Source organism: Benincasa hispida, chromosome 3 (assembly GCF_009727055.1).
Source record: "Benincasa hispida cultivar B227 chromosome 3, ASM972705v1, whole genome shotgun sequence".
Taxonomy (NCBI): Eukaryota; Viridiplantae; Streptophyta; class Magnoliopsida; order Cucurbitales; family Cucurbitaceae; genus Benincasa; species Benincasa hispida.
The window spans coordinates 36,200,455-36,213,341 of NC_052351.1; the positions used below are offsets into that span (position 1 = coordinate 36,200,455).

At 31.8% G+C, this 12,887-nt stretch overlaps 1 protein-coding gene across 1 annotated transcript; it reads right to left on the reverse strand.

The window, feature by feature from the left end:
- Positions 1 to 4,832: 4,832 nt before the first annotated feature.
- On the reverse strand, positions 4,833 to 8,439 carry LOC120073815 (probable beta-D-xylosidase 6). Its single transcript, XM_039026676.1, has 6 exons — positions 7,553 to 8,439; positions 7,111 to 7,277; positions 6,850 to 6,947; positions 6,397 to 6,747; positions 5,765 to 6,181; positions 4,833 to 5,604 (listed from the first exon to the last, which is right to left on the reverse strand). Exons 1-6 carry the CDS (start codon positions 8,297 to 8,299, stop codon positions 5,006 to 5,008), a joined length of 2,379 nt encoding a protein of 792 aa, XP_038882604.1. The 5' UTR covers positions 8,300 to 8,439; the 3' UTR covers positions 4,833 to 5,005.
- Positions 8,440 to 12,887: the final 4,448 nt, after the last annotated feature.

Genomic DNA, 12,887 nt, shown 5'->3' on the forward strand with positions numbered 1-12,887 from the left:
TATTTTATGGATTTGATTGTTGAACTTGAATATGTGTTGTAATGTTAACTCTGCTATTAAATCTGTCAGTTTTCTCGTATATCCCATTAACCTTCTAAATTGATTAAAAGTCTGGTAATGTGGAACGTTTGTGAGTTCATCATGATTTCACATGACTGGACTGCACTCTACTGGCTGATATACCCCATGGTAAATAATGACTTGAGGATCTGGGTTTAAATTTGCAAGTGCACTAAACACTAACTATAATAACTTTTTTGAGCCCGTAATAGTATTTCTACTCTAAAAAAATGTTTAAAAATAGGATACAAATTAAAAGACACCTTATTTTCTACTTTTAAACTAAGTAACTAAAGCCCTTTGGTAATCATTAGTTAAAAGGAAAAAAAAGGCCTAATAAACACCCTTTTCAGACTTCCACATTTTAGACAACCAGAATTTAAACGTAATTTGTAATATATATCAAGTGGGTGGTTTAATACGTACCTCCTAAAGCAGATGTAAGTTTATGAAGCCATGACAAACAGGGGTGAGAAATTGAACCAATTATCAATTGGACTTGGGAATTTCAGTTGTAGTTCTCCGCCTCTCGGAAATCAATTTCCCTCCTGGGTGTGTTAAAATTATTCTGAATATTTATTTGATCCCAGTGTCATCCATTGTTGGATTGTGTGTTTTTATATTTTCGAGCTGAATTGTGTTGGAGATGGGAATCATGATCATGATCATCGATGATTGTCTTCTTGGCTTATGTTTAGATGTTGGTTGTATTGGATCTAAATTATTGCATGCTGTAGATGAGGCCAACATGACAACACCAAGATGATACATTACAAATATTATCATAATTTACTTGATGTGACAAAAAGAATAGGCTAAGAAATAAATCAAGATAAAGAAGGTATAAAACTGCCAGGATTTTCTTTCTTGGCTTGTCCAAGATGAGCAAATGATGGTAAACTTTCATATGATTCTTGAGAACCCCCTAACTTTATTATATATAAAAGTGTCACATCTAGTCCTACACATACACCAAATTTATGCCTCACATAATGATGAAGTTTGAAACAAAACAGAGTAAGGTTAGCTAGTAGGCAAACAAACACCAGGGATCACAGCACCAACAGCACTGGTCAACAAGACAGCAGCAGCACAGTGCAGCAAGACTGAGAAATATAAGATAGAGAAAAAACATTAGGTTGTTGTAAACAAACAAAAATGGGTGATATATTTAACGGGGGTTGGGGTTAGATGATTAAAATTACCAAGCCTCTAGGCATCCCGGTCCCTGGGGAGGAGGAGCGGCTGCATATTGTGGCGGCGCCACCACTGGAGGCGGCGGTGGCCCCTGATAGTAACCTTCACCGTAGTAGGGATAAGCATACTTGGTTTGGCTCATCTTTTACTGCGTGCAAATGAGAACCCAGAGCAGATTTTGTGTTGATGGATTGATGGTTCAATGTGAAAGGGGAGGTGATACCAGCATTTGGATTTGTTGTGTTCGTTTGAATTAGAAAGAGAGTTTTTATGGTTGTTGCCAACGTGGCTTAGCCGATTGAAGTGTTGATGACAGGTAGCCATATTTACCGAGTCCGGAATAAACGTGTGAGTTATCCATAGCCGAGTGGAGATAAAGGAATGTTCAATATTTGTTTTAACCCAACACTGGAATTGGAGACGCTGCATTTTAGGTTTTGGTTTTAAATTTTTAATTTTGGTCTCTTTATTTTTGTTTTATTTATTTTCCGACAATAATTTCCTGTTTGGTTGGGCAGTCAAAAGTTCTTTGCCCGTCACAGAATTTTAGACATATACGAGGGGAAAGGAAAGGAGGAAGCCGAGAGAGAGAATTTATTTATTTTTTAATCAATTGTTTTGTTTAATAAATATTGATTTTTTAATTATGTATCTAATAAATATTTATTTGTATAGGTATATATTCACAAATTTATCAGATACGACATTAAAAATTTAGTATCTTTAGACTCAATTTTGTATCTAATAGAATTTATCAGACATTAAAAGTTTAAAACCTTTAAACTCAATATTGTATTTAATAGAATTTATCAGACATGTCATTACAAGTTTAGTACCTTTAGACTCAATTTTATATATAATAGATTTGTAAACATAATCTAAAAATAAAATTGAAAGCTGAATGACATATTTCATATATATAAAGTACATAGATCTATTGACACAAAATTAGAAGTTCAGATACTTATTAGATATTTTTTAAATCAGTATAAACATGATTTCGAGTTTTATAAAGTGTGTAGGTCTAAATAGATGCACAATTAGAAGTTTGGAGACCTATTAAATACTTTTTTTGAATGGAGAGTTGTCTCTCCTTATCACGCTAGCTGGAGAAAAGGGGAGAAATGGATGGTAGGGGCATGATTGAAATCCAATAGGCTATCGTGATCATTAATAGGAAGATTACAAATTCAAGATACCGAATAAATTTCCTAGCTTTTGTATGGATCCATCTCACATCAATAACTCGACCTCTAGCCCCTAGAGGTAATTTTAGACACGTTTTTTTTTTTAAATTGGGGGAAGGGGGGAGGGGGAACAAAGCCCTTGGATTTCAAAACAAGGCTGCTATGTTCGAGACTATTGACATTAGTTCCCCTCCCATTGAAGCTTTTGAATTTGCCAATGATGCATCGGGAAAATATAAGGTTAAATAAGGGAAATTCATCCTCATTTGAGAGAACTTTCTCCAAGAATGCAAGTTCTATATGAAATGATAATTAAAAACTTCCAATTACAATCCTAAAATGGCTATTTATAGCCTTACAAGAAAATAAGACAATTAACTAATTAATTATAGGTTTAAATTCTATTTTGGTCACTGAACTTTTAAAACGTTTATTTTAGTCCCTAAATTTTTAAATTGTATACATTATGGTCCTTGTTAATTCTTTATGAATTTGTTAATAGATTGATGACGTGACATCTAGTTTAGAATAAAAATAGATGTATTTAAATTCTCTTAACCATCACTCTTGTTCTAAAAATAAACCTCACGTATTAGTTTTGGAATCATTCTATGGGCTCTCTTTACCAATCTATTTTCTTCACTTATTCGTCCTCATCCCTTCGTAATACTGATTATTAGTAATTGTTCTGTTCTTCTTAATCATTTTCTATGATCTTTTATTACGATTTTCCCCTTTCATTTCTCTCTTCCTATATCTCAAAAGGTGCAAAAATATAACCTTTAAGCTTCCCCTTCTCTCTAAGTTTCAAACTAAAAATATGTCTATGAGAAGTTGGTAAAGCATGACCTTCCCTCTTTCTCTCTCCAAAAAGTTACATGGAAGAGAAACTTCTCTCACTCCCTCTCTATTTTCTCTCACAAAAGTTGAAGAAAACGGCCCAAACTCCTCGCCCTTCTATATTTTCTCTCTCTAAGAAGTTACAAAAAATACAAATCACTCTCTAACAAGTTTCACAAAAACAGATTTATCTAAGAATTTACAGAAACACAAACCTGTGTTCTTTCCCTCAAGAAAGATGGTGGAGGGACAAATTAGGAGAGAATTTTGCATAAATATTAATGGAAAGATGGAGAAATTAGGACTATTCTCTTCGAATAGACCCTCTCAAAAGAATGATGGAATTGTAAGAACCCCTTTTCGACCCTCTCAAAAGAATGAGAGTAGGCCACCAAAATAAAATTCACCTCTTTCCTTGCAACAAATCATCAAACGTGGATATTTTATATATATATATATATATATATATATATATCTTAAACTAAATGCCACATCACCAACCTGTTAACTAATTAACATAGAATTAACAACAATGACTAGAATGGACACATTTTAAACATTTTAGGGACTAAAATAGATATTTTAAATGTTTAAAGGTCAAAATAGAATAAAACTCAAAATTTATGGATTTAAACCTTAATTCTAAAATACCAACTAAATAAATAATAATCTAAATTAATAATTCAACAAGGAAGATGATAGAAGAGCAAAGAACTCAACAAACAAAACTAATAATGGTTCAATCCTAAAAAAGGAATGACCTCAAAATTGATAGTATAAACACTATATCAGTTGAGCTATGCTTATGCTGGCGACCTGAATGTATTAAGCTAGCAATAATGCAATATCAACCTTATCAGCTTATTAGGATGATGCCTGATATAAAAACTTTAGAAAGTAAAATCATGCATGATAAAAATGAAATATGGATTTTAAAAATTTATAATAAATATCAATTTGTATCTCTATAATTTGTTATATATATTAAAACTCTAAATTAATAATTGTATCAATTTAAACTTTGAACTTTCGTAATGTATCAATTTACACCCTCTTGCAAAGTTTATAATTTTAATCAATTAAACTCCTAATTTTTATAAGCTAATCAATTTAAACCCTTCATTATGATTACCTTTGAAAATTATCCATGTATTAATTCTCAAACTTCTTCAAATGTCGGTTTCACAAATTAGACAATTAGAGTAAATGCATAGACAATTTTCAAAGGAAAATTTGTCCAAGAATCTAAATTTATTCATTTATGAAAGTTTAGAGGTTTAATGGATGCAATTATAAGTTTCACACAAGTTTTTTCAAACGAAACATAATGGAAGATGTAAATTCATACACTTACAAAAATTTAAAATTTAAATCGATCAAACCCCTAGAGTGAGACGTAAATAATAACCAAAAGCTAAGCTTAAACTTTTAAGTTTCTGTCACTAATATGTGAGTCTAATGAAAAATTTTCAATCATTTACCTCTAATATTATCATAAAACTATCTTTTTATTCATTCTTTAAAATTTCAATCTAAACGTTGACCATGTAAACTATAATATGAAACTTGATTAAACATAACAATGTTTTGTTACAATAATACTCATCAAATCAAATGCGAACTTTTAAATTGAGGTATATTTTAATTTGATACGAGCATATACTTTAAGAAGCAACAAACAGAGCATCCTAAGATATTTTATTTCACACACATATACACACTTATACCTGAATTGAAATAATATGCTCTAAATCTCCCAAGCTTATTATATGATCACCAAGAGGAATCACTCTTTTTCCATATTCATCTGCCAAACTAACATGGTTACAAGGATCCACCAATATGCTGCTTTGAACTGATTGCTGCCTCTTCACATGCAAGCGATCAAAGCCAATCAGCTGCCGTTGAGGAGTGCCTCTCAAGACCTTTGGAAACTCAGAGAACAGCATCACCACATGGCTGCCATCAAAGTCACCAATGTTGGTCACTGATAACTTAACTTGAAATCTCAGCAAATCACATGATTCTACTTCCTCGACTTCCATAAAACTCATATTCACTCCATCTCCTATTTGAGGTATTATTCTTCTTCTAGACTTCTCAATTTTCCCCAAAAGTCTCAGCTTCTTTGGTGCTGATAACAACTTATACTTGAAACTTGTGTAACTCAAGCCTTCCCCAAATCCGTAGACTCTATCTCCGGTGTAAAATCGATATGTTCTTCCGGGGTAACCACGAGATGGGTCGGCTCTCATGTGCATATCATTCATAGGAACGTTGGTGAATGATTGTGGATACCATGTTACGGGTAACCTTCCACCTGAGATTTTGTTTGGAAGAAAATATATTACATTACATAAACTGGAAATGAAGCTGATTTTAGAAATATGTTAGGGCAATGTGCTATCTACTTGTGGCCAATCTGAGCTTGGCTCAGTGAATAAGACATTAGTTATCATCCCAAATTGTGAAGTACAAACCTGGGTTATAGTCTCCAAATATGACTTCAGAAAGAGCTTTTCCACCAGCTTCCCCAGGATTCCCGATCCAAAGAATACTTGCAACTCTTGAGTCTTTCTTAGCAAAAGATATATCGAGTGGTCCTCCACCAATGAGCACGAGGATGATCGGTTTCTTACTCACCGATGCCACAGAAGATACAAGGTTCATTTGTTTACCAGGTAGTAAAAGACTAACTCGGTCTAGATCTTCAGTTTCTTGAGATGCATCGAGTCCAGCCACTACAATAACAAAATCAGCTTTTTTGGCTATAAGAATTGCTTCGTCAAATCCATTATCTGAAGCACATGGCACATCAAGGCAACCGGATGCAAAGAATATCGTCTCAACATATTCTTGAAATCCCTCAACAAGGCTCATTGGGCTGCAGGGAACTCCTGATCAACAAAATGAATATTGTGACTAGCTTTAGCTCACCAAGACGAGTGACTACATAAAGAACAAAGGAAGCATATCCTAAGTTCAGCTTCCAATTAATAAACCTTGACGGGGTTAGAAACTCAAGTAACAGAACTATGCAACCGAAAATACATTTTAACTAATACTATAATCAAACTAAAACATAATTAAAGACTAATCAAGAAACCCCCACCTACGTAACCTCCAAGCAATTTGCTTGAATCATTAGCCAAAGATCCAATAACAGTTAAGGAAGGAATGGCATTCTTGTCCAACGGAAGAAATCTGTTTTCATTCTTCAACAGCACAATTCCTTGCCTTGCAGCTTCTAGAGCCAGAGTTTTGTGTTGTGCAGTGCAAACATTTTGTGCTCCCAGCTCCCCAAACTTCCCCTCTCTTGGATTCCCATCAAAGAGTCCGAGACGGATTTGAACCGAAAATAGATTAAGGAGAGCACTATCTAACTCTTCTTCTTTCACCTTCCCTTGATCAATCGCAGATTTAGTATTCCGAAGCATGAATGTACCACAGTTAATATCCAGTCCTACGACCAATTAAATTGTTTATCATCACTTCCTAGAGTAAAGAAAACACCCCAAATTGAATGATACTGGAGGTAGCTAATCCATGGCAGACATAACAATACCGGCTTTGAGAACATCAGCTATAGCATCCTCACGAGTGTCGGCGTACTTTTGATATTCAAAAACTGTTGCTACTGCATCACAGTCCGAGGTGATATACCTGTATTTGCTTGAAACAAGGAATAAAACTCCAACCCAAAACAGCATATTAACTCGTTTATATCGAACGAGTGATAGATTTTCAAACTTTCAAATCTAGGACATCCCCTACTCTACAAATCTTAAAATTCTACTTAGTGCAATAATTAAAGGGAAGTGTTTACCCTTTCAGTCCCCAATCATTTCGAACTTTCTGCAAAAGATCGGGGTTTGCACATGCAGGCACCCCATTAACCGCATTGTAAGAACACATCAAGCAGCTAGCCTTTCCTTGTTGAATACAACTTCTGAAAGGTGGCTGATATGTATCGCCAAGATCTTGCTCTGTTACCTAGTAAAACGAGAGCCAATTAAAGCTAAAACTATAGCAAAGCTCCAAATCTATGTCCTCACAGTTTGAATCGAGATGATTACACCAAGGCATTGTTTGGATTGTCTTTACAAGTGCTTAAAAAGCACTTAGAAAAATCAATTCAAACAGGCCGTAAACCAGTTGAGATCACAGTGGGTAGTTTCAAATCTTCGATCAGGCACCAAACTACTTGAATGAACTAAGCTAAAAATTGGGTGATATTGATACATAGCGAGAAAGAAAGTAAATCTTACCACAGAATCGAAGGTGTACCTAGTGAAATTATTCCATTTCTCCAAGTCGTAAGCAGTGAAATGCTTGCAACAAGCAGAGACCATTAAACTTCCCATCCCATCATCTTCTTCCAATAGCCCATTTTCTTCAAACCCATTTCGAATTTCACGCTTTCTCATCCAATTCCCGCTCTGAAGACCTCTAACAAACTCAATCGAATAAGCCGAAGCAACCATGGGATCTTCACCTGGAGTCTCCTGGCCTCTTCCCCATCTGGGGTCCCTAAAAATGTTGACATTAGGGGCCCAAATTGTTAACCCACATTGCCCAACATTGAACATTGCTCTAGCCTCGACTGCGATCGCGGACCCAATTAAGAACCAGAGAGTTCTATTAAAAGATGCAGCCGTTACGAGGACTTGCGGGAAGGTGGTGGCCGAAGATATGGGGCCGTCGAAGGTGACACCAGGGCCGTTGGTGGCTATGCCATGGAGGCCCTCGGACCACCACTGGTAGGAAGGAATACCCAAACGAGGAATGCTAGAGGCGTTGTTTGAGAGCTGTTGGATCTTCTCTTGAAGAGTGAGCAAAGAGACTATGGCCTGAGCTCTGGCTGTGATGGAGAGGGATTGGTTGCAGAAGGGATAAGAAGGATGGAGAGATAGATTACATGGAAACTGGAGGTCTGAGGATGGTTTGCAGAATTGGAAAAAGAAGAAGAAGAAGAAGAAGAAGAAGAAGAAGATTGATTTCCATGAAATGAACATCTTAAATTTGGAGATGGAAGAAGATGAAAATCGAATCAAATATGGTGATCTACAATTGCATTGTAGCAGTATGAGTTCAGTTGCTTTTTAATTTTTATCCACAAGAGAGGACCACTTGCGTATCAGAGAATATTGTGGATAATTCCATTCCTTCTCTCCCTAAATCACAAAATTTCAAGCTCAAAAACCTGTTTAAATCTTATTTTGGTTTTTAAATTTTCAACAATATTCTATTTGGCTATTAAATTTATAAAAAAGTTCGTCTTAGTATATGAACTTTTAATATTGTTTTGTTTTCATTCCTAAATTTTTAAAATTATTTTTTTTCGTATTTTTGAAAAAGTGCTTATTTTGATCCATGTTATATTAAGATTTTATTAAATCTTTAATAGAATGACAAGATGATTTGTATTCATAAATGATTAGAATACCAAATAAGTTAGTTATGCTAAAAGTCTAGAGTTTTAATTTTGAATAAGATGACAAAGCAAGGGAATTTAAAAGATTTTTAATTCAAAATTTTGATCCTTCACTATTTTGACATGTTGGTGGTTGACATTCTACTTTTAACTTTATTTTGCTCAACACATCTAGAACATAGTCATCTAAACATACGAGCACCTTCATATTTTTATTGAAAAGTTAACATAATTTTAATAGTAGACTAAAATGAACACTTTTAAAAGTTTAGAGACTAAAATAAATATTTTTTAAAGTTTAGAGATCAAAATAAAATAAGATTCAAAATTTAAGAACTAAAACAGGGTTTAATCCATTAAAATTTTAATCAATTTTAGAAGCATTTCAGTTCAATCATTCAACTTTGAAAATTTTCTAAATAATACATAAATTATGTTACTTCAGATGAATGATAACAAGTTATTTTTTTTATATGGTTGAAAGTTGTAAAGAATTCGATATCTTACGGTCTTCTCATTTATTCAATATATCATAGCATCAACTTTTGTCCTCCAATTTCACAAAAGTTAAAATGAAACTTGTAAAAGTTGGACTATAATGGAAATTCACTTAAAAGTTCAATTTTTTTTTTCTTTTTCTCCAAAAAGGTTAAGTTACGTAAATGGAATCCCATGGGATATGATTTGTTAAAAATTGATCATAGTTTATGTATATACACAAATTGAGGATAATAATATGTCAAATAATAGAAATAGAAAGAGGTTTCTCTCAGAGTATAAATCACTAAATAAAGACACCAATATTAATTGAAATATAATTTAATAGATAACCACACCAATTGTTAATGTTAATATAAATCATTAAATAAAAACACCCATATTAATTGAAACATAATTTAGTAGATAAATATACCTATCGTTAATGTTAATATAAATCACTAAATAAAGATATCCATATTAATTTAAACATAATTTAATAGATAAATAAATGGTTATTTGTAATAGATAGTAAAATAAAGGAAAAAATATAGAAATATATAACCACTTTAAAATATGAAAGTGTTGATTAATCAACGTTTTAATTTTTTTCTAATTTCCAATTTTGTCCTTTTTTTCTCGTCCCACACCTTTTTTTTTTGTCTTTTTATTTTTTTGTCCTTTTTTTTTTCTATTTTCTTTTCTTTCCTTTATCCATTTTTGCTTCTTCCCTTTTTTTTCTTTTTTTTTTTCTTTCATTTCCTTCTTCTTTCCTTTTCTCGGTTTTTGTTTATTCACTTTCTTTTTTCTTTTTTATTTTCTTTCTTTTTCTTTTTTTATTTTTTTTCCTTTCTTCGATTTTTGCTTCTTCTCTTCTCTTTTTTTTATTTTTTATTTTCTTTTCTTTCTCCATTTTTTACTTCTTCCTTTTTTTTTCTTTTTAATTTTCTTTCATTTCTTCAATTTTTGCTTCTTCTCTTTCTTTCTGTCTTTCTTTTTTTTTCTTTCTTTTCTTTATTCGATTTTTACTTCTCTCCTTTTATTCATAAGAATTATGAGGCCGAATTTCATACCCAAGACTTGAAATTGCCTAATTCATAAGTGACTTAACACCAATAAGTCAATCATGAAGTTTGATTATTATAACGAAATACTAAATATAAATAGAAAATGAAAGTCTATGAATGGTAAACATTAATATTTTCCATCATTGATTCTTTGATGATTTTTTACACGGTTAATAGCCACTTATAGAAGCCTGTCATCGATAGCCAACTTAGTGAATTTAATTAGTAAAGTTGAATCTCAGACTAAAGTGTAAGTTGAATGCCTATAAGTTATCACTAATAGGTTTGTTAGTGATAGAAGCTATCAATAATGGCATGTTATTTAATGGTAAAAAAGAATGATAGAAGTTATCTCTAATAGCATGTTATCAATGATAAAAGTGATCACCGATAACTCCAATATAAGTGCTATCAGTGATATCGATGATGGAACTTAAGTGATACCCATATATCGATGATATCAATGACATAAAAGTCAATTCCATTTGATAAAGGTCTAACATTGATAGTCACGGCTAAAAGCTATCGGTAATAGCCACTGATTGAAGCGATCAATGATTACCATAACTATCAGTGATATGACTTAGGTATATCTCAAAAAAATGAATGATATTAATGATATTGGTGATGTGACTTGGGTGCATATTAGAGATAATCCCTTATAGACCTCTTATTGATAGACTTCTATCACTTATAATTTTAAATGTTAATCTTTGAAAGATGATAGTTTCCTTTCAAAAGTTGATTACTACTTATAAAAGTCTATCATTGATATCCATTGATAGCCTTAGGCGTTAATATTTCAAGTTTGATTCCAAATTTTCAAGTATTTCAATGATAGCCATTGAAAACTGATAGCAAATTAAAAGGTGATATTTCAAGTGTTACTATTTTAAGGTTGTATTGAAATTTCTCAAATTGAAAGATCGATGATAGTAACTATCAATAATAGTAACTAATAGTAGCTATAAGTAGTTATCACTTATAGGTGCTATTAGTTGATATCATTGATAGTTACTATGAGTGATAGTTTTCAATTTGAGAAAAACGGAAGAAGATATCTGACTGCTTGTGGGCTTTTTGGTCATTTACCTATATAGTTATCACTGATAGCTGCTATTAGTGATATCTGGTGCTAATTTTATACAATATTCCTAATATGTTTATCCTTATTTTACATCTTTTATTATTTTGAGTAGGATTGTTATTTGTACAATCAACTTTAAATAAACTGGTTGATAATGTTAATGGTTTGAACTAACAAACAAACAAAATTTGTTAGAGACATTGAGCTAAGTAGGACTCAATGGGCCAAGAATCCAAAATGGGCTGGACTAAATATTTGAGGGGTGCGCTAGGCCAAGCAACGCAAGGACGTCAAGGAAAAAAATAAGGGCTTTTGACACATATAATCTAATTATATAGATTTAATTACAAAATTGTCTTAAACTTCCTACTTTTTTCATGAATAACCTAATGGGATGAATATTACACAAAACTCTAACTCAAATGTCTATATCATCCTCCATGAATTTCAAACATTTTGAAAAATAATAATAAGAAAAGATACATATGGAATAAAAAATACCATATTCATATGCCTTAAATGAATTTTTGAATATTCGTATGAAAAAAATAGAGTTTCAAACATTTTAAAAAGTAATAAGAAGAAAAAAAAAAAGACACATATAGAAAAAAAAAATCATATTCACACGTCTGACAATCATTAATAACTCACACATAAAAGTCACATAGATTATAGCACATAGTATATATGAGATTTATTTATACATTTTGTTTTCAATTTCAAATATACATGAATATATTTCAAATAATCTAAAGATGTCATATATCTTAGTATAATATACATGTGTATATATGACAAAATATGTAAAATATATATTTCAATAGAAACGAAACTAACATTAAAATATGAGGTATATATTTTATAAAACCTTCAATTTGTATTTGTTTTAAATACATTTCAAATAAACTTCATATATATGTGAAATAATATTGTATATATTTGAAATAAAAATTGTATATATACATGTAAGTGAAAGAATAAAGTAATATTTATTAAATACTCATCCAAAACGAACAAAAACTTAACAAAAAAAATATCCCTAAATTGATGGGATAAATACTATATAAGTAGTGAGAGAATAAAATAATATTCATCAAATAATATCCCATATTAATTACAAGATATACTGAATTATTTGATAATACAAATTTTTTAATATTTAATTGAATTTTCAATTAATATTAAATTATAAGAATTTTAAAACTTTAATAAGAGAGAGAAATTAGGGTCGGCAAAAATCCCCACGCGGTCGGGTCCCTGCGGATCGAGGTGGAAAATCTCCGTCTGATCGGAGATGGGGTCAAACCAGAGACCCAAAACAGGTCCCCAAACTGGAGACCTAAAATGGGGCCCCGAACCAGACACAGGACGGGGATGGGGAGAGACCCCGCCCCAAATAGTTTTTTTTTTTAATTTTTTAATACATATATTTATTTATATGTATATATTTTATTTACTATATATATATATATATATATATTATAATACAATCAACTTCAACTTTTTATTAAATTTTAAAATAAAGAAATGTTAAATAT

What these genes read in the sequence shown, in the direction of transcription:
- LOC120073815 (XM_039026676.1), bottom strand. Translation starts at nt 8,299, where the DNA reads ATGTTCATTTCATGGAAATCAATCTTCTTCTTCTTCTTCTTCTTCTTC. An exon ending in GGTACACCTTCGATTCTGTG is followed by an intron (nt 7,278 to 7,552) that starts GTAAGATTTACT and finishes TCGTTTTACTAG; the next exon opens with GTAACAGAGCAAGATCTTGG. An exon ending in ATTGCTTGGAGGTTACGTAG is followed by an intron (nt 6,182 to 6,396) that starts GTGGGGGTTTCT and finishes TTTGTTGATCAG; the next exon opens with GAGTTCCCTGCAGCCCAATG.